This window comes from Zootermopsis nevadensis, unplaced genomic scaffold (assembly GCF_977971745.1).
Source record: "Zootermopsis nevadensis isolate Lab colony 2312 unplaced genomic scaffold, Znev_1.0 Znev_ptg000008l, whole genome shotgun sequence".
NCBI lineage: Eukaryota > Metazoa > Arthropoda > Insecta > Blattodea > Termopsidae > Zootermopsis > Zootermopsis nevadensis.
In genome coordinates this window covers 14532480-14552182 of record NW_028259140.1, presented here as the reverse complement: position 1 = coordinate 14552182, position 19703 = coordinate 14532480, and the positions used below count along the sequence as shown (strand labels likewise).

Below are 19703 nucleotides of genomic sequence, written 5' to 3'. Positions count from 1 at the left end.
TTTTGCAGGCACTCAAATCCCTTTCACAACCTTTATGACACTTTTAGACAAAAGAAAAAATTATGACAGAATGGCAAACATGCAAAAATATAACAGATATCTCAGTACATCTCTTTAACCGAAACATTATTATTTCTTTGTACATTTAATAATGTTATGTTATCTACACAGACAATATTTTATCAAGTGCAAAATTACAGGTCAATAATAAATTATGATATGTAAAAGAGGGATAAGAAAGAGAATGTAATCAACTGTAAGGTACTATCACAGTATTTGCTTGGAGAAACTAGGAAAACCAAGAAATATACAGGAAAAACTGTTCAAATAAACATTGCAGACTTATGTTCATATGATATAACCAAACACTGCAACTCAGTTATAATATTTATTTGCAACCCAACTAGTTTCAACACTCATCTCAATCTCTTGACTCTTTGAGTGTTTGGTTTGTTGTAGCCATCACAGGTGTTGCTCCTTCATTTACACATTTATGATGTCTTATTCTCTCTTCCCCTTTAAGTTCTTTATTATCCCTTTTACCACTGACATAGCATACTGAGTCTGTTTAAGAGATACATCTGCATACTTTGTAGCTCTGAAGTTTCAGAGATGTGTATGTGTGCTGGAATGACTATGAACTGTGACTGAAATCACGATTCAAATATAACCTCCATATTACATATTTATTTTATGCACTTCATGCTAAAATATACATAAATATATCAAAATGAGCAGAAATTCTTGTCCAAGCTATTAGGAAAGAATACAAAATTCAATATAATACATACATATTATTTGCTCACCTGGTACCGAATTGACACAACTGCACCACATATCTCTTCTCCCACCATGAACTGCTCCCCCAGCATTGCTAGAACTAAGTTTTCCCAACAACGTGATGCCAACCCTTTCCTCAGTCGCAAAATCAATTTTCCTCCTCTCTGATTTGCTTCATCCTAAACCACACATATACAGGTTAAGTACTGTAAGTACGCATTACTAGGCACAGCAGGTAACAAAGCTTATTAGGTTGTTCAATATGAAATGTCGGATTTTCAACCTTAACTTTAACGAAACATATCTCAGCTTAAAATATAAATTTTTAATCAAAATAAGAACCATCAGAATTAATGCACTTTTGCCAACAATTAAGAAGTTTATAAATTCCATTTCTATAAACATTAACACTTCCATCACCTTCTGTCTATGTAACACTAACATATTATTAAATAACTGGAAATGCTGTTCAGGACAGAGAAGTAACAACTAAGATTCTAGGCTGTAACACCATACAGTCTTGCAAGAAATTACATAATTCCTACAAAATGCCAGTTGCCACAAACATGACTATAAGGCATTCAAACTTAGAAGCCCATGATCAACATATTCACTGCTGAAAGAACCTCAAATCTCAGGTAAGATTTATGATTAACAAAATTCTTACTATATAGAGTTACCACTTTCTGTACACCACTTCAGCAGAGAGGCAAGTTGTGATATAACACAGCAGTCATTAGGCATGATAGTGCTGCTGTAGCAGATTCAGAGGTGCATTGTCTGCTGAGTTTCTTTGTGCATTTCCATATGCATTACTACATTCGTAGTAAAATATAAAATATTCAAACTACACACAAATATGTAGGATTTGAGGTTTTCACAGCGGTGAGTATGAAGATTTCTGTCTTCTGGGTTGTTGCACCATGTAGTATGGTAGATGTTTACCAACGTTTCACACAAATAATCTGGAGAAAAAAAATTAAGGAGGGAATATTGCCAAGAAACTCACTTGGCTCTTATAGATTCTGATAAAGGAACTTACTGCCTCAAAACCATATTAAGCCTCTTTCAAAACAGGATGGTGCTGTATGACATAATAGTGATAATAGTAACATATATTCCATGCAATGAAGATAATCTCAATCCAAAATTTAGCCTTGGCATTGCCATTTAACACTGCATATGACCAGATAATTTAAGCACCCTACATTATATGTTGTGGCAAGCATTTATATTTTATTCTGTATAAGGTTTGACAAAAATTAAGATATAACGAACAGTAACTTTTGTATGAACAAGAAGATCTGGAAAGCTGTGTCAGACACATCAATGTAATTACAGTATATGGTGGCAGTAAGTAGTGCTTCCAGCTCGGCAGTTCACAAACTACAGCATTTACTTTATTAATATTAGGTACCTTCTTTACAAACTATGTAGGCTTTTGTGCATAATGGGATTTACAAACATATCCTCTATTATTAAACACAAATAAATACACTCACCATACCAACTGCAGCTCTAAAGGGAGATTTGATGGCGTGAAGCCATCACAGGATTAACCTTTTAAATCCCTGTGGCCAGTATACTGGGCACTGTGTGTGAAGTTCAGAGATGTATGTCCATGTAGGATTTGAGGTTTTCATGATGGTGAGGTTGAAGATGGCTGTTTTCTGGGTTGTTACACTGTGTCGTCTAGTAAAAGTTTACCGACGTTTCAGAGGTCCTTCATGCCTCCATAATCAGGGCAATGACAAAGGCAGCAAGGACCTCTAAAACATCGGTAAACTTCTACCAGACTACACAGTGCAACAACCCAGAAGGCAGCCATCTTCATGTATATGTCCAGTTTACTGGATGCAAGCTGATGCTTACTAGAACACAGTGTAGCTGAGTTGTACACTGGCAATTTAAAAGTGTACAATAATGACACCATGCATTTTATGAATCCCACAAATAGTTTCTACCACAATAAACAGCACGTGGCCAATATGAAACTCACCTCCCACATTGGTTTTATTCCAACTTTGAATAGGTGAAAATCACTATGACTTTGTAGGTCTGATGGTCTCACTAGGTGACTATACAAGGCCCAGAACTGCTCCACAGAGGCAAACCGTCCTATCAGCTTCAAATTCTGATCATAGTTCTGCACAGAAGCTTGCTTTCCTGGGGACCGCCGACTGAACCACAAGCAATATGCGTACTGCAACTTGTGTTCACCTGCCGGAACATCTATTGGAGTCTGAAACACCAAAATACAGGTTGCCTTAACTGGCACATTATTTTAGTACGTTCACTAAAATATATCACAAATTAATTTATTATGTTTCTGTCTAAAATATGGATTTCTTACTCCCACAATAATTATTCTCTTAATGGCAGTTTACAGTTATGAATCATAAATCTTGCTCATTCAATCTACTGCCTAGACTCTGCTTCTTACAGTAGGACACACATACTATACACTTCAAACTGCACACTTCTATGTTGCACCAACCAACTCCGTTAATCACCTTGCAAACTCACAACTGCCTCGCCATCTGTCTGTAGTGCCATTATACAGGTCACATACAGAACTTGTAGATCCTGTTTCATTCAAGGCAATTTTACGAGCTGCATGCACAATAACAAGATATATGCCCATGCAAGGTGATGTAACTTGCAGCTCCTGTAGTGACCCACCGTACTGGCCCTCTGAGAAACTGCACTGAACTGCTCTAGATTTTTGGATGCATCTTGTGGCCTTAAAAAAGAGCAAAACGGTGCTCTTGGAGATGTTGCAAGCAATCCGACAAGCCTGTAGACAGAGCTCCACTCTATCGACACAACCCTCTAGATAACCAACAAGAAGCAATGGACTATGAGACGTGGCTATGATAGCTGTGTCATCCATGTACTGTTCTACCTCAACATGGTGGGAGTGTGTAGGTATTTGTTCACATACAGACCGAACAGCACAGGAGAGACGAGTCCACCCTGAGCCATTCCAGTCCCCATGCTACATGTGGTTGTCAGCAGCCAAGGTAGGATGAGATGGTTTTCACCATGTACGAAGCAAAGTTCAGAACCATTAGATTGTAAACGAGGCCTTTGACCCACACTATGTCAAAGGCTTTGGCCACATCCAAGAAAACTGCACCTGTTAGCCACCTCTCATAAAAATTTCTGTTGACTCTTTCAACAAGGCGGGTCAGCTGCAGCAACATGCTATGTCTTGGTCTGAACCCAAACTGCGCGTCATGCAGCAGCCTGCACTCGTTTACCTCACGTAGGACCCTGGTGAGTAGGATCTTCTAGAACAGAGTTTCTCAACCTATGGTATGCGTACCACTGATGGTACGCAAGCCAATGTTGAATGGTATACGAACTAAGTATGAAAATCAAAAGATAATATTAACATAAATAAGTTTTCCTTGAGCGCATTTGGTTAATGGTACAATGTGTTAAATTAGAATTAGTGGTATGCCAGTGAAAAAAGGTAAAACCTCTGTTATAGAACATCTTACCAATAGTGTCAAGAAGACTGATGGGTCTATAGGAAGAGGGAGGCATGGGGTCCTTCCTCGGCTTTAGTGTGGATACCATGCGAGCTTGTTTCCATGCTAGTGGGAAGTACTGCCTGCATAGGACTGCGTTAAACACTTATGTGAGAAAGGTTATCGCGCGCCTTGGTAGATCTCAGGGCCCTGTTCAGAAAACCGTACAGCCCCACAGCCTTGCCAGACTTGAGTCCCTTGATACCTCCGAGGGACTGGTTAATTTTGGTTCACTTCCGGGGGCATACTCGTATGCGCATATCGCCTCGTTAACCATGTTAATAATCGCCCCGATAGGTCGTCCACCGGCTGAAACTCAACCTCAACGAGTCTGAGAGAGTTTATCCTCCCGGCACTTGCAAGTGGACGACAGAGTGAGATTTCGCATCATCCTCTTTGTCATCTTCCATGGTGATTGGTCCTAGCTGCCCAAGAATTCAAGCGTATCACTTCAATATTCGTTCCTCCGCTCGTTCAGTCGATAGGTCACCGACCTCTGGAGATGGCTGATATGGACTTTCAGAGTGGGGACCCTTGTAACCTGCCACTGCCTCCTTAACCGGTTCTTTGGGCGTATGTCATCCTAAATACTAGCGGGTAGAGGGGGCCGTATGTCGACGCTTGGGAGTAGATGCAGCTGTGGCATCTTGGTTGGTGCTGGTCAGCTCCTTGACACACTTGTCGATTGCCTCTTCGTCTTTTACCATAGGATTCCCTGGAGTCCGTCTTCAAGGCAAACCTGAAATGCAGCCCAGTCCATGCATGCAAAGTGATGTGTAGTGGGGCCAACCAATCAACCAAGAAGCTAACTACAGGCGGAGTCATGTGCAAGCACAAGACATCATCCCTTGCTATGTCACACCATTCCTGCGCACGAGATGCATTGCTGGAAATGGTAAACAGTGCCTTACAACTAAAACGGGTGAAGCCAGGCTTTACTTGGCCTGTAGGTGTCTTCACATTTAAGAGTTATGTGGGTGTTGAATATTCTGACTGCTCTCTGAAAAAGTAGGTATGGTAGCTGCTGATGTTGGCTATGATTTCTGTACAGTGTTTGGCTACGGCTGATTGTTGGTTCTCCAGCCTGGTGTCTTACATGTTCTGTAATCCTGGTGGAGATGTGATGGCAGTTTGGCTAATGTACACCCTGCCACAGGAACACCCAATTTCTGAGATGTAAATTTAATCTAGAAGCAATTTTGTTGATTAGTTTCTATGTTGTATGAATGTTATTTTTCTGCAGTAGCATGTACAAATGGTAGGTATGCCCTCTGGTTTGTTTTTGTGGTACTTCACATGGTCCAGCTGGGTTAAGAGAATCTGTTGATATCCTGCAGGGAGCAGCTGTTGGCTCCGACAATGAACCCAACATGTTGTAGTTATGAGGCCTGGTTGGTTTTGTCACACAGAGCATTCATTCAGTCCATCAAGGTGGCGATGGTGGACCTCTTGTGTGCTCATGGATGGTGTGACGCTGCATGTAGGAATCTGTCTGTGTGGGTGGCTATACTATAGATGGAGTACCCCAGTGAGTTTTCTGGGCATCGGTTGACCACGACACCCAGAAAGGGTAGTTGGCGAACCATTTTCGGTTTCATGGAAAATGTGATGTTACTGTGCCTGTAGTTGGCTACCAGAACTTGCACCCACTACACATTCACTTTTAAGATGTGAATTTCTCATGTTTCCAACCAATACATGCAAATACTTTCTGTGATGGTCCTATAAATACTTGTCTTTATCTTCTTGTTATTCTCTCATTAATAACATGGAATCTATTTCCCTGACTAATGTTTAACTAATATTCTCATTAGTACCATAAATATCTGCAAATATCACTTCCGGAAGATTGCTGCCTCCATCATCAAGGTGATGATGGAGGCAGCAAGGACCTCTGAAACGTCGGTAAACTTCTACCAGACTACAAGGTGCAACAACCCAGAAGACAGCAATCTTCAGACTCACTGCCGTGAAAACCTCAAATCCTACATCACTTCCAGAGTTAAACTTTTTACCAACATTTATTTGCTCATTGCCTACAAGATCTCCGTTTTCACATACAACCACATATGAAGTCTTTCTCATGTTTGCTTCCAATCCCTATTTGTAATATTCTTCTATGAGCTTTGTCATCATATAGCTAGTATTTTCTGCAAACAGCTGAAATTATCTCCAATCACTCCCATATTCATCCACTTATGTTTCTAAGCCAGCAAGACCTCAACCAAGGTAAATTTTTAAATAAAGCAGATGCAATATAGCACCTCTTCTTCAATCCTTACTCTAAATTGTGAAAACTTGTTCCCCACATTTACATAGCACTGCTGTCTTTATGCAAGTTTCTTGCTGCTTTAATATATGCCACATTGATTCCATTTATTGCTAGGCTCTCCAAGGGCAGAGTCACAATCTTTTGTAGGTAAACAAATATCAAATGCACGAGTCTATCACAAGTTCTCTTTCAGACAAGTGCTTTAACTTTTGTCGTATGGAATCAGGGGATTAAAATGCTGTACTACAGGGCTGCAGGATGGACAGTAACACTAGGATCAACAATTTAGCAACACGGCCACTGAGATGCACAATCAAGTCAAATGTGTGTGAGATCTAATGCATGGTTGACACGGGTTAATATAAAATGTTGTCGAAATATGAATGACCTCGTCTAAATTCACACCACTCATCTGTCTCAACTATTGCTTCCTCTATGCTTAGCAGCTCTGCCAGAAAATCACATTTTCACATCCACAATGGCAAATGCAGCATAAAAGATGGGCAATGCAATCTGAGGATTCTAGAAAACAGAAACTGGTGATAGAGAGCTCCTGATGTCATAAAACTGGTGCACTTCAACTAAAGGGAATCTTGGACTTCCATATAAGGAGGTTGGGAAATGGGAGAGCACCCCATCATCACAAAGAAAACATAATCGCTAAAATTCATAGCATAATATTGAAGCTGGATGGATAGACACAATAAAAATGGAAACAACAATAAGAAAGGACAATCAAATCCAATATGTGAATGAACTACCTCACCTTCACCTTTCATCCAGTGACATCCAGAGCTATCAATGCAGCTTACTTCACCTGAACAGGTAGACATCCTGCAGCAAAGTACAACTGCCTTAACATAATGACACTTGGTGCTCAAAATTTATCAAACCATACATACAGCCCAGATATTTTTGCATATTCTTTTGTACAGGCATGAGTTCACTATCGCCACTATTTTTCCTTCATTAAAATATATAATTACAGCGGGCTGCCATCTTGCCTTTGTCACATAACATTTCTTGCTACAAAGAAAACCTCGTATCAACCATGTAACAATGATCTGATAAGTACTGTATAAGTATTTGGACACAAACATTTTATGCTTGTTTTAATTGTCACTTTCACACACTGTTTACCACTTTCTGTTTATCAAACTACATGTTTTGCCCCTGTGAGGAGGAAACATGTACAGGGTCAATCTTGTTCTGTTTGTCCGTGAAACAGCGGCTATGTAAGTGGCTAGTCCAGCACTGACCTGTTCTGCATCTGTAGCAGTAGCAGTAGGTAAAAGTAGCTAAATCTTGACAGTAAGCTTTCACAGTGAGAATAACTTTTATAACGTATAATACAAACTAACAAGTGCTACAGCAGATGCTGAAAATGTTGCCCTCCTGACTGAATGCACTCAGTGCACCTGCAGAACATGTTGTTAACTCTCTGGAGTTCTTTAGCAGAAATTGCCAAAATATTGCAAGGGATGTTGTTTCTTAGTTTTCCAGAGTGTGGGTATTTGTTTTATATGCTTTATCTTTTAAACTTTCCCACAAATAAAAGTCACAAGGTGTTTAATCAAGGGAACATTGGGGGGGAGGGGGGTCTACAGACAACAGCTAATTATGTGGTCTCCAAAAACCTCTTGCAATGCTTCCAAACTTGTGTGTGCCTTATGAGCTGTTGCAGAATCTTGCTGGAAAATACTGTATAGACTTTCCTTTTCTGTTAGCTCGGCAAAGAATGGGTATAGGACGTTGTTCACATACCTGGCAGCATTAAGTGTATTGCCGTAAAAGTTGGGTCCAATTATCCTGCATGCACTTATAACATGCCAAACACCAATTTCTCATCATAAATAGGAAGTTTGTGAATAATACTCAGATTTTCTGCACTCCAATACCGACTGTTCTGAGTATTCACCTCTTCACATAAGGAAACCAAGGCTTCATCAGAGAAAAACATTAATCGTAGATCAACTTCTCCATCATGCACATATTGAAGAAACCAATTACAAATGTTTATTCCCACAAGCAGATCAGGAGCACCTTCGAAATGTTGGTTAATTTCTAAAAGACTAAAGGATGCAACATCTCAGAAGAAAGTCATCTTCATACTTGCCACTGTAAGAACTTGAATTCTCACAAATGGTAACTGCTCCTGTATTATGCCATTAGGTACATTATTAAACACAACAGCGTCACCTCATAAAGATTAAACTAAAAATCATACACATATGAACACTTACTTACTTAGGATACTTAGACAACCCATTCTTCAGTGCCTTGAGCATCTGCGGGTCCCAACTTTCACTGGCTTTGATCTATTAGACAGTTGGTAGAACTCCTTGGATAAGTACATATGAACACTGCATGACTATATCTTATTGCAGTCAAGTTAAAGAGTGTGAAATATGTATAGTCTTAGACCAAGTGTATGCTTAAATCAAATTAATCCAGAGTATGGATATTTTCTGCCTATTTTTCAGCACTGCATTACGCTTTACAATAAACGCTACAAACTAAGGATTCAGCTATGAAGTAGACCCATACAGTTAAAACGCTTATGGCTTAATAAATTAAGAAAACTAGAAAAATAAGGTAGAGAAAAAACATAAATAGTATAGTTAATGGAGGCTGTAACATGCAACTACATTTTGAAAACACACTGCTTACCAAGGACTCCTTTTCTGCCTTCTGAAGATCTTTGCTACCAGTTTCTTCCTCACCACTGTCATCACTGCTTTTCAACCTACACAAATGCAAGTTTAGTTTTAAAGTAAACAGTACTACAGCATCAATATGGAAAAGACTCTCAAAGTTCTTCAAGTACAGGAGCCCAGTGTGTCACATGTAGTACACATACTATATAAAGAAACATTACTGTACATGCCCATGGATAAACAGGAGTTCATTAAACAGAGGTAAAGTTGGAGACGTAGCTACTTATCTCCCAACGTATCAGATTAACTACACAACTATAAAGTTCTGCCTAATTTCCAGTTTTCTGAAAAAACTTTCTACAGAAATGGAAGAATGCTAATTAAGAAAATGTGCAGTAATACCCATGACACATACAACTTTGATTTTATTGCACAACAAACATGACTGCAATCAATAAGATGTGACCAAATAATTTTGAAACCAAATATTTTTCTTTGTTCTTATCACCAGTCAGTATAGTGACTTGCTACAGACTGGATGACTGGGGTTCAATATCCAACAGGGGCATTTAGACTGGTTCTGGGGCCAACCCAGCCTCCTATCCAATGGGTACCAGAATCCTTTCCCGGGAGTAAACAATGGCCAGAACATGATTCTGACCACTCACCCCCTTCTAGTACCAAGGTCAAGAATGAGTAGGAGCTATACCACCTCTCCCCCCAAGTGCCTACATGGTGTATAGTGGGACATCTTTACTTTACTTTACTTATCATACATAATGGCCATTTCATGCTGGTCCTTCAAAGTTACTTCCTTGCAACTTGACATGAGTTCAGCAATTTTACCAATGTTGAAACATTTTATGGAAGATCTGCATTTTGAATTTAGTAAGTGTAGTCTGCAATCTTTTACTACAATATAATCAAGTCTCTTACATTTGATCACTAATTTTAATTTTTGAAGAAAGAAAAAGGTACATGGATACATCTGGTGAGTATGGAAGTGTAAAAAAAAGTCTTGCAGTTTTTGGCGAAAAATTCCAGACATAAAGCTAACTGAGCCAGAGCACTGCCTGACACAGAAACCATTCTAGAGTGAATTGTTTCTTAGGACACTTTTTCAACAGGTACTGCAAAACCTATAAATTGTTAATTTGCAGTTTGTCCTTGTGGAACAATTCCTGATGCCAAATTTCATCTATGTCAAATAATTACAGGAAACTGGCTCTTCACACTGGAATAAATGTGTGTGCACCATTGCTGGACTTCCCCACTGTAAAGACTGGTACTTTCTTTTCGAATTTCATTGACAAATCCATTTTTCAATACCAATGATGTGCTCAGAAAGGAATTATGGGTTACCAAGAAGTATATCCCAAGGTTCCTGACATACTCTGACCCAATTCTCCTTCTGCTCATTAGCAGACAAGCCTGTAAGTAATACGTCACTCATTCACATGAAGTGTCAAAATACTCTGGCATGATACAAATGAGATTCTCACCTCATTAGCCTACTCATGGACTGTCAAGACACCTATTTTGGTGAAGTTCTATAATTCATATAACAGTTGCATATGTAATACTTGTCGCCCTTGGTGGACTATCGGTTAGCATGCTTGCCACTGAACCCAAGGTTCCAGGGTTCAAAATCAGCCGAGGTCAATGGATTTTTAAAGGTGATCAAAATCTGTAGCATAACTTCCTTTGGAGGGGGAGTAAAGCCGGTCCCATGTCGTAGATGTATGGCATGTAAAAAAACCTTATGAGCATGAACAAGATGTTTTGTAAGCTTAATTGAGCGGCCATTTCTCACCCAAGTCTCTCCTGATTATCCACTAAATGGCAGACAAATCAGGATCAGGAGTAGAAATTGAGGACAGTCAGTGCGCTGGTCACTCACTACTCACAAACACACACATTAAAGACCAGGAAACCTCCAGAAAGGAGGCGGCCAAGACTCTCACCGGGTTATAGAGCCGAGAAAGAAGAAGATATGTATTACTTGTGGATGGGTGGATGGACATCCTAAATGTTCAGTATCTTCCTCCAAAGTCATTTCAATTTTGAATACCAAAAACCTCTTCAAGTAAGTTAACCCTTTTGTTTAATGAGACACACTTCCCACTAAATATTTGGCATACTGACACTATGAATTACACAACTTCTTACCATATACAGAATTCTGAAATTATTTTCTGCTGACTGAAACTGTGATTGAATGAAAGCACCTACAGAGAAGTGTGAACACTAATTCAAAAACTAATGTTCTGATGACAGAAACAATAAAAGTTTTACGGCCAGACATGTAAGGTGTGAAATTACATTACTGTACATTTCCAGACCAACTGAACTTTCCAGCATTAACACATATAAACCTATTTTGCCAAACTGAATAAAAGTACACAGCAGGCCACAAATGACTGAACAGTCTTTCGTTTAAATGTGACTGTCGCTATGACTGTGACTGCAAGTATGAAGTGTAGTTTGTACTTATCACAGAATGTAAATAAGTTTATAAATATTTAGAAGATCTCTCTTCTCTTCAAAACAGGCACTCAGAACAATTCAAAAAAGACAAGTTCAATAAAAGTGCTAAAGAGCTTTAATTTGCATTTAACAGGCTAACTCAAGGGGCACAAGATATGTATTCATCATAATGGTAACAAAAATACTTTAATACCATAAAAATTATAAAACATATTTGAATAAACTGTATCCTATTAATTTAGAGACTGTATAGCAATAAAATAATATGAACGACTGCAGTGTATACGTGCTCTTATCTGTAACATTGAAAGTATTATGAAATGAACAGAAATATACAAGATATAAGATAAAATGTCACCTGTCCATCAAGACTGATAAAGAACTTCTTCACTAATATGGACAATGTAATCTCTTCTTGGGTACAAAACTGCTTTTTTAACCTTTACCATGTAGCATTGAAATTCCTTGGGTCTACAGACATTAATTTTAATTTAATTTAAACCATCTCAAAGTGTTGGATGTTACAAAATACAGTGCATTTGTTGCATTTTATAAGACAAAAACTCACAATAAAAACAGTATAACAGAGAATAAACCCATCCACCTGATACGAAGTTTCATAACAACAAGTCTTTACATACACACCTACTTTATGTTCAGTTGTTTAGATTATTTTTTCATGTTTTAATTAATTATATTCTGAATTTACCCCCATATTGCATATTTATAGTGGCAGATAGTCTTAGAGAACCCTGTACCTGGCTTAGAATAAATAAATGGATGTCTGTTTGGTCTAACAAGCCTCATGGTGAAACGAATACAATCTTTATTTGTGATCTGATTACAGAAGAGTTTATCAACAATGAAAATCACAAAAGTAAAAAATGTCATAAGGCATACAGGTCCATACCTGGAATTAACTGCTTTAGCAAACATCACATGAATGAGCAAACTTCATTGAAAGACCATTTCTACAGTGACTCAGTCTGCTCAAACTGGTGTAAGGGTCAGGGCAATACATTTCATTTGCATCAAAGGCCTTGTTTCTATCCAAGGAAATACACTCCCTCCATTGCAACAAAGTTCATTTGAGAATTTGAATCAGCTTGAAATGTCACCGTGTCCACAGGAAAAGATTATAAACTATTCATACAGCTAACACAATCTAAAAATACCTTCATACTGCATGTGTTGAGTCAAGAACTGTTCAGTTTTACATGACTGCACAGCTGAAATAAACTAAGAGGAAGCTGAGAGAACATCCCTAATTCTACCCTGGCAAGCACCCCCAAGGTTCACCTCGGTGGACTAGTGGTTAGCGTGCTCACCGTTGGACCCAAGGTTCATGGGTTCAAACCTGGCCGAGGTCAATGGATTTTTAAGGGTGACAGAAATCCATAGCACAACTTCCGTCAGAGGGGAAGTAAAGCTGGCATTCCCACGTCGCAGATTTACAGCGTGTAAAAGAACCTTACGAGCATGGATGAGATGTTTCATAAGTAAAATTCAGTGACCATTTCTCACCCCTGTCTCTCCTGATTCTCTACTAGATGGCAAACAAATCAGGATTGAATAGAAATTGTGAAGAGGCAATGGGCTTGTCACTCACTACTCACAGACGCACACTTCAAAGACTAGGAAACCTCCCACATGGGAGGAGGCTGAGGCCAAGGCCAAGGGCTGTAGTGCCAATGGATGGATTGAACCACCCCCAAGGGGTCCAAATGGGGACAAACAATGGACAGTCCAAATGAGAGTGTCCATCAGTTCGCTGGTGATACACCTGACAAAAGACAATGTGACACCGCATATCAACAAGGACTCTACTCCATACAGCATTTTTGTGTATTCCTACACTTTTCAAACAATGGCAGGGTTACTAACAAAAAAAGATCCAAACTATGACTAACTACAGACACTGAGAAATGTTTCTGATTTCTTGAACAACACCTGTTCAAAATATTATGCTCCTTATGAACATCTTGCTTTGAACAAAGTTTAGTACTTCAAATGGAAAATAGATTTCAGACAAAACAAACTTTTGGAATGACAATTTACAAATTGTGTGACAAGCCTGGTTCCACATTTGGCACGGAAGGACAGGACACGAATGACTGCAGATATGACAACATGTTACAGTATGGTGCTTGACAAAAAAGATATGACAAGGACATAAGCAGTACATGGGCAAATTCTTCCCCTCTTTTGACTTATCTGATGATCTGACTAAACAGATAATAAACTGTTGTGGAATAGTAAAACCTAAGAGAACAGGAATGTCACATGACATGACCAAACAAATTATTAAAACATGGCAATATAAGTCCAGGACAAGATATGACTTGAAGGAAATGATATGCACAGATAAATTTGACATGTATATACTCACAAATATGCACAGTCCACAAGCAACAGAAAGCAACCTTTTTTGTGACAAAAATGGAAATGCTTTGTAGCCACAAATTCTACAGGATAGTCTGGCAAAGGTGACAGGATGACAAACAATTACTCAATCCAATTATAGACATGGAAGTGGACAAAAACATTTCTTTTCCACTTATTAGACATTACTATTATAAACAGCTTCTTCCTCCTTACATCACACAATGCCAAAACAAATTTCCAACTTGTCCTCTTGCTAAACTGATTCATAATGCAGAGACTTTAACTTGTTCCTGTTATCCCACTCACAGACTTGCTGCCATAGAGCTGTTAATCGGCTCAAGGTATATTTCAGCAACTATTAGCCAATTAATTCCTCTAGTGAGAATTGTCACACCTGTTTCTCATAAGAGATATGAGTGACAGTGCAAGAAAAATGCAGGTAGTGCTATGTGGGGCCGCATATCGGTGTTTTGAAGTGTACAACATAAATATAAAACGTGACATATTTGAGGAGTGTTGGTATGTTTCAAAGCAAAAAAACTCTCATCAATAGGTATGATTTAGTCAACTATACAAAAAGCATCACCACTATTCATTACATGTATTTATAATAGCAAAAAACTTCTGGTTGATGTAAATTCTTATATGGAGTGAGGGTAAGAGTGAGATAGGGCATACTCTTTAATAATGGCTTAAAATTCTTTATATAATGACTCAGACCTTTTACAGTGGGGGGGAGAGATAATTGAATAGCTTAATTCCATTATAGTAATCTCCTCTTTAACAAGGCTAGTGTTTGGCACATGAAGGTTATATCAGTATCTTGTACTTATATTGTGGATATCAAAGATTGTTCGAAATGTTTCTATGTTGTCCACTACAAATGATAATGATGAGAGCAACAATTCGCTGGCTAGTAGAAGAATATTACAATTCTTACACAATTCCTTACATTCTAGTCTATTCTATGAGGCTCTCCTTTCAGTGTCTGCCATTATTCTAAGCTAGGCTAGTACCATTAAGAGAGATGGTAAACAATTTAGAAGTTACAATATATACTTAATATCCATAATGCATAAATTATTTACTCAGCCTGACATATGGATGAGCCCCAAGCAACATGGGGCACCGCCTACAACCCCGGTAATTTAGCCCTAGCATATACTCGTCATAAAAATTATATAAGATTTTATAGCATTTATTGTTACAAAGTTTCGATGGCTATTATACACAAACGTAAAACTCCTTCCACATCACGAATCTTACACGTCTCTGTCAGATTAGACAGACCTTTTAGGTTAGTATGTGATGGGGAGCTCAGTTACGAAAACAAGGAAAAACAAAGTAATGTAGACATAAGACAAGAAACTTACGCATCGAATTTATTCGACATTTTATATAATGTTAATTCAATCTTGATACTAAAACACACACTTAGACGTGCAAATATTTACATGCAAAATTATCTACTTCACAGCGCTGTTGCCACATTACATCGCAAGCACAGATTACTCTTCGGTGATGGAAACAAGTGGCACCACCTACTTATTTCGGTGTTTCCTGTGCCATTGATACAACTGTTTGTCAGGAATAGGATTACAGGTAACCTACCTAATGGGAACAACGGTTTGGGTTACTCCCTACTGTCAATAAAAAGATTTGAGAGCTTTTAATATATTCTGAATGTGTTTTGAGCGGAAGGAAACGGAGGTGTTGCCTCTGGTTCTTAGTTACGTACTTTATATTTATTTAGTGTTCTGTCTGACAACAGGTCCATATGAACCGGATCCTTCCATCCTTCTCTCGGACTGGGACCTGTTCATATACGTTCTTGGCAGATGATCCAGAAGTGGTTTGCCATTGCCTTCCTCTGTGTGTGAATGGAGTAATTGTTGGTATGCCACGGAGAAACCGGGGAAGCCCCCGGAGGAAAACTCCGTGTTGCCTTGCCCAACACAAGTTATAAATTCGGGCACCGCCGGGAATCGAACCCGAGACCCCAGGATTACAAGGCCAGCGTTCTAACCGCTAGACCACCGTGGCTCTAGTTACGTACTACGCCATGAAAACACATGGCGAAATGAAGGTATAGCTCCACTTCCTAGTATTGTAGTGCTATATGAAACTATTATTACTGAGTTACCCGAGCAATTAACATGGTAAAAGGAGCTACTTTTGAAATATATCCTATCCCTTATTTCTTGTACACAGAAATTGTTTTCAAATAACAACCAGGCTTATATAAAAATCCAACAAGACATAACAGCAGCCCGGTGCCATCTTCAGATTAAATTTGTATTGGTTGGTCATTTTTTGGAAGATATGTAGAGCTGTAGAGTAGGCAGTAGATGACAAGTCGAATGTAATGAATCGGATTAATGGTGCGGTCCAAGAGGCTGCAATGACCTCTCTAACGCTCACCCCGAAAACTGGACAATCAGTCACCAAGTCCAGACAATCATTTGAAACCATTACAACCACTGTTTTCCTAGCAAGAGGCCTCAACTTTGCTCTCACAATGAAACATCTACCCACAAAATATATTACTGCAGAGTAGAGGCTTCAATTGCCCAAATCCCATCCAACATTGCTGAAAATATTAGATATGACACAGTATGCATCTTAAAGACAGCAGATACACCCAACCCAAATATCACAGGATGAAATAGAACACCCCTAGCAGAATATTAAACGTTGCGAACGAATCTGGTCTGTGATCAATCATATATTGTGCTACCATCTGATTTTAAACCATAGCAGCAACCAATGGCAGAAACTCAGTTGGTAACAATGATAATTACCACCCATCCTTCATAACAGAAATATAACTGCAAATCTGAAGATGGCTGTCTTCTGTGTTATTGTTCCGTGCAGTCTGGTAGAAACTGACTGACGTTTCAGAGTTCCTTACTGCCACTACCATAACAGCAATGACCTGATGAAGCAGTAAGCACCTCTGAAACGTCAGCAACACTGAGAGACTCAAATAATTTATTTTGCCTATTTTCACTCTATATTGAAATATGGAAAAAATTCTGGAGGTAATTTATTTAATATAAAAAAATAAATTTACTTTACGAAAGAGAATTGTTGGGTTAATAGCTGGTGTCAACCCTAGAATCTCTTTTTTTTAATTTCTCTGCAAATAACCAAGAACATTTTCTAACTAATTCCACTATACACAGTGTTAAGAAAAAAGTATCAGCCCCATAGACCTACTGCCTACTTCTCATGTTTTCAGAAGAGTGCCTATTATGCTGGCATAAAAATTATCAACAGTATAACACCTAGTCCCACAAGTCTTATAAATAAAAGGGCACAAATTATAGTAGCATTAAAAACATATGTACACACCACTTTCACTCTGTTGATGAATGTATGTATAAAAATAAATCATAATATTCATTAGGATTTTCTTGTCTTAATATACTACAAATGGGTAGTACAATTTATCTACTATAAGATATTGTAGATGCGTCATATTGTGATTTATTTAAATAGTATTAAAAATATATTAAAATTAGCCGTCAATCACAATATACACGATCCAATACAATACAGTACACCTCCGATCTCTCATAATACTAATACGATATTACTTCTTGGTCCATATACAAAACATTGACATCACTACGAAATACGAAATACAAACATATTAGTGACCTGTGATACTACAACGAATGAAGAAACAATATAAAGGACAAGAACATCAAAAGAAAAATGAAAACTAAAAAACATTAAAAATCAGTAAAAAAATAAGTAATTCAGTGAAAAGTTTATATACATAACACCAGATGATGGCTATATATAACTGAAACATGTCGTGTATGTTCCACATGTAAATCGAGTACTCGATAGGGAACGTAAAATGATATTTTAATCTTTTAATTATATTATATTGTGATTGACGGCTAATTTTAATATATTTTTAATACAATTTATCTACTGTATGTAATGGGTTATTTATTTGTAACATTTCACTACTTTATGTGAACGCTTTGCTTATTTTATGTGACATTATAACAGTTTGAATTGTTTATCTCTAATAGGTTAAAAAGACTTGGACAAGTCAGGCCAGAGCAAGCAAACAAGTGTTCAGACTCTTTTTTACTGTTAGAAGGTGATAATCATTACTACTCATACAAATTGAATTCTCATTGTAATCATAAATCTCCTCACAGTATTTTTTTTATTAGTACTGAATATTTATTCTTTTAGGAGACTAAATAAATGAATGGCACATTTTTCTTATTTACAAATTAATCTCCCTTCCAAAGTGTGATCCTACAGCCGCATCATGGGAGGAGACAACGTTTAAGTAGGAATCTGTCAGGGCAATATACAGCAAGGATTTGTCCCTGGCACCTCCTAAGTAGTAGCTGAGAAGGCCCAACAGGAACTCTGAAAGAATGGCCAAACTGGTATGATAAAACTGTCAGGCCCTGCAAACCACAAAGTTGAACCAAAGGCATTTAAATTATAAAAGAAAGATACACATTACTCCATTATGAAATGACTGGTGATAAATGATACTAGAAAATGTGAGAATGAGAAAAGCTTGTGACTCTAATGTTTACCAAAGGAGAATAAGTGAAAGATGATAAATTTATCACCTGTATGTTACAACTGTCCTTGCTTTGCTGTAGCATACCACTATACCATTAAAACTGAGTTAAAGTCTAAGCAGCAGCACTGTAAAATAGGGGTTTAAATGTTATATTCCCATACAATGAAGATTAAAATAACATAACTATTAGCAGCATCTAAAGCAATAAATTAAAATCAAAATTATACCCAATACTGGAACTTTGTACATAAAAAGTATTTAAATTAATCAACAGTGCATTCAGTTAGTGGAGAAAATAATTCCCTCCTTGAAGATGACTGTCTTCTGGGATGTGCCATGTAGTCTGATAGAAGTTGTACCAGACTTTGTGGCATAACATCATGCTTTCCACCATGAGATCCTGATATCTCACCAAAATTCTCTACTACTTATTCTTCCTTACAAAATTAATTTATAAAAGATCAAAGAGAGTAAGATGTTGGAACAAGATAAATGAGGGTCAGAAATGCCAGTGTGGAATGGAGACCATAACAGTTCTAAAATGTACCAAAATTAATTTAGCTGAAACAAGAGTTTCAGGTAAACAGTAGCAAAGTTTACTATTATTGTATGGTTCTTCAAAGAAATGCTTGGTACACTTCTTTGAATGTTTTACAGTTCTATAAGTCACTTTTACTCTAATAAAAATACACTTGTTAATGTTTGCCAGTAGCATACGTAAACACAAGTTACACTTTTCAGTATGAGCATTTTTAACCTTTAATAGCTGAAATCAATCATGCTTTTGTAATTATTCAGCCTCATCCCTCAGAGGAAGACTGTGATTGGCCATCTAAACTATTTTAAACTTTATCAACAGCTGCAAGAACCAACACTTCCTTCTTGTTGATTAGCCTGAATTTTCCGTTGACATACATTCAAAAACCAGATATCAAAGCAGTTGTAAACTAATGCATGAGCATTTTAACATCATCTTTGGAAGTTTCTGGTCTTTTATGTAAATGTTATACTGACTCTTA

General features: G+C 37.8%; 2 protein-coding genes and 1 long non-coding RNA gene across 4 annotated transcripts in view; 2 read left to right on the top strand and 1 right to left on the bottom strand.

Moving 5' to 3' along the window:
* Window positions 1-7841, top strand: part of LOC110838413 (uncharacterized) — a 21615-nt gene extending 13774 nt beyond the window's left edge. Inside the window, exon 6 of the long non-coding RNA XR_002546102.2 lies at window positions 5026-7841. This is a non-coding gene — a long non-coding RNA (uncharacterized LOC110838413). The remainder of the gene's footprint in view (window positions 1-5025) is intronic.
* The window catches only part of eIF4EHP (eukaryotic translation initiation factor 4E homologous protein), a 20879-nt gene extending 5240 nt beyond the window's left edge, over window positions 1-15639 (bottom strand). The window contains exons 1-4 of one of the 2 annotated variants that reach the window (XM_022081576.2): window positions 15491-15639; window positions 9259-9334; window positions 2780-3022; window positions 807-959 (exon numbers count right to left, since the gene is read on the bottom strand). In XM_022081576.2, coding sequence (XP_021937268.1) covers window positions 807-959; window positions 2780-3022; window positions 9259-9334; window positions 15491-15510 — 492 coding nt within the window. In that variant the 5' untranslated portion in view covers window positions 15511-15639. The remainder of the gene's footprint in view (window positions 1-806; window positions 960-2779; window positions 3023-9258; window positions 9335-15490) is intronic. The other variant, XM_022081577.2, reaches the window with a different exon arrangement.
* The window catches only part of LOC110838414 (inositol hexakisphosphate and diphosphoinositol-pentakisphosphate kinase-like), a 16929-nt gene continuing 12854 nt past the window's right edge, over window positions 15629-19703 (top strand). Inside the window, exons 1-2 of the mRNA XM_087345220.1 lie at window positions 15629-15719; window positions 15889-16203. The gene's annotated coding sequence lies outside the window, so the exon portion shown is untranslated. The remainder of the gene's footprint in view (window positions 15720-15888; window positions 16204-19703) is intronic.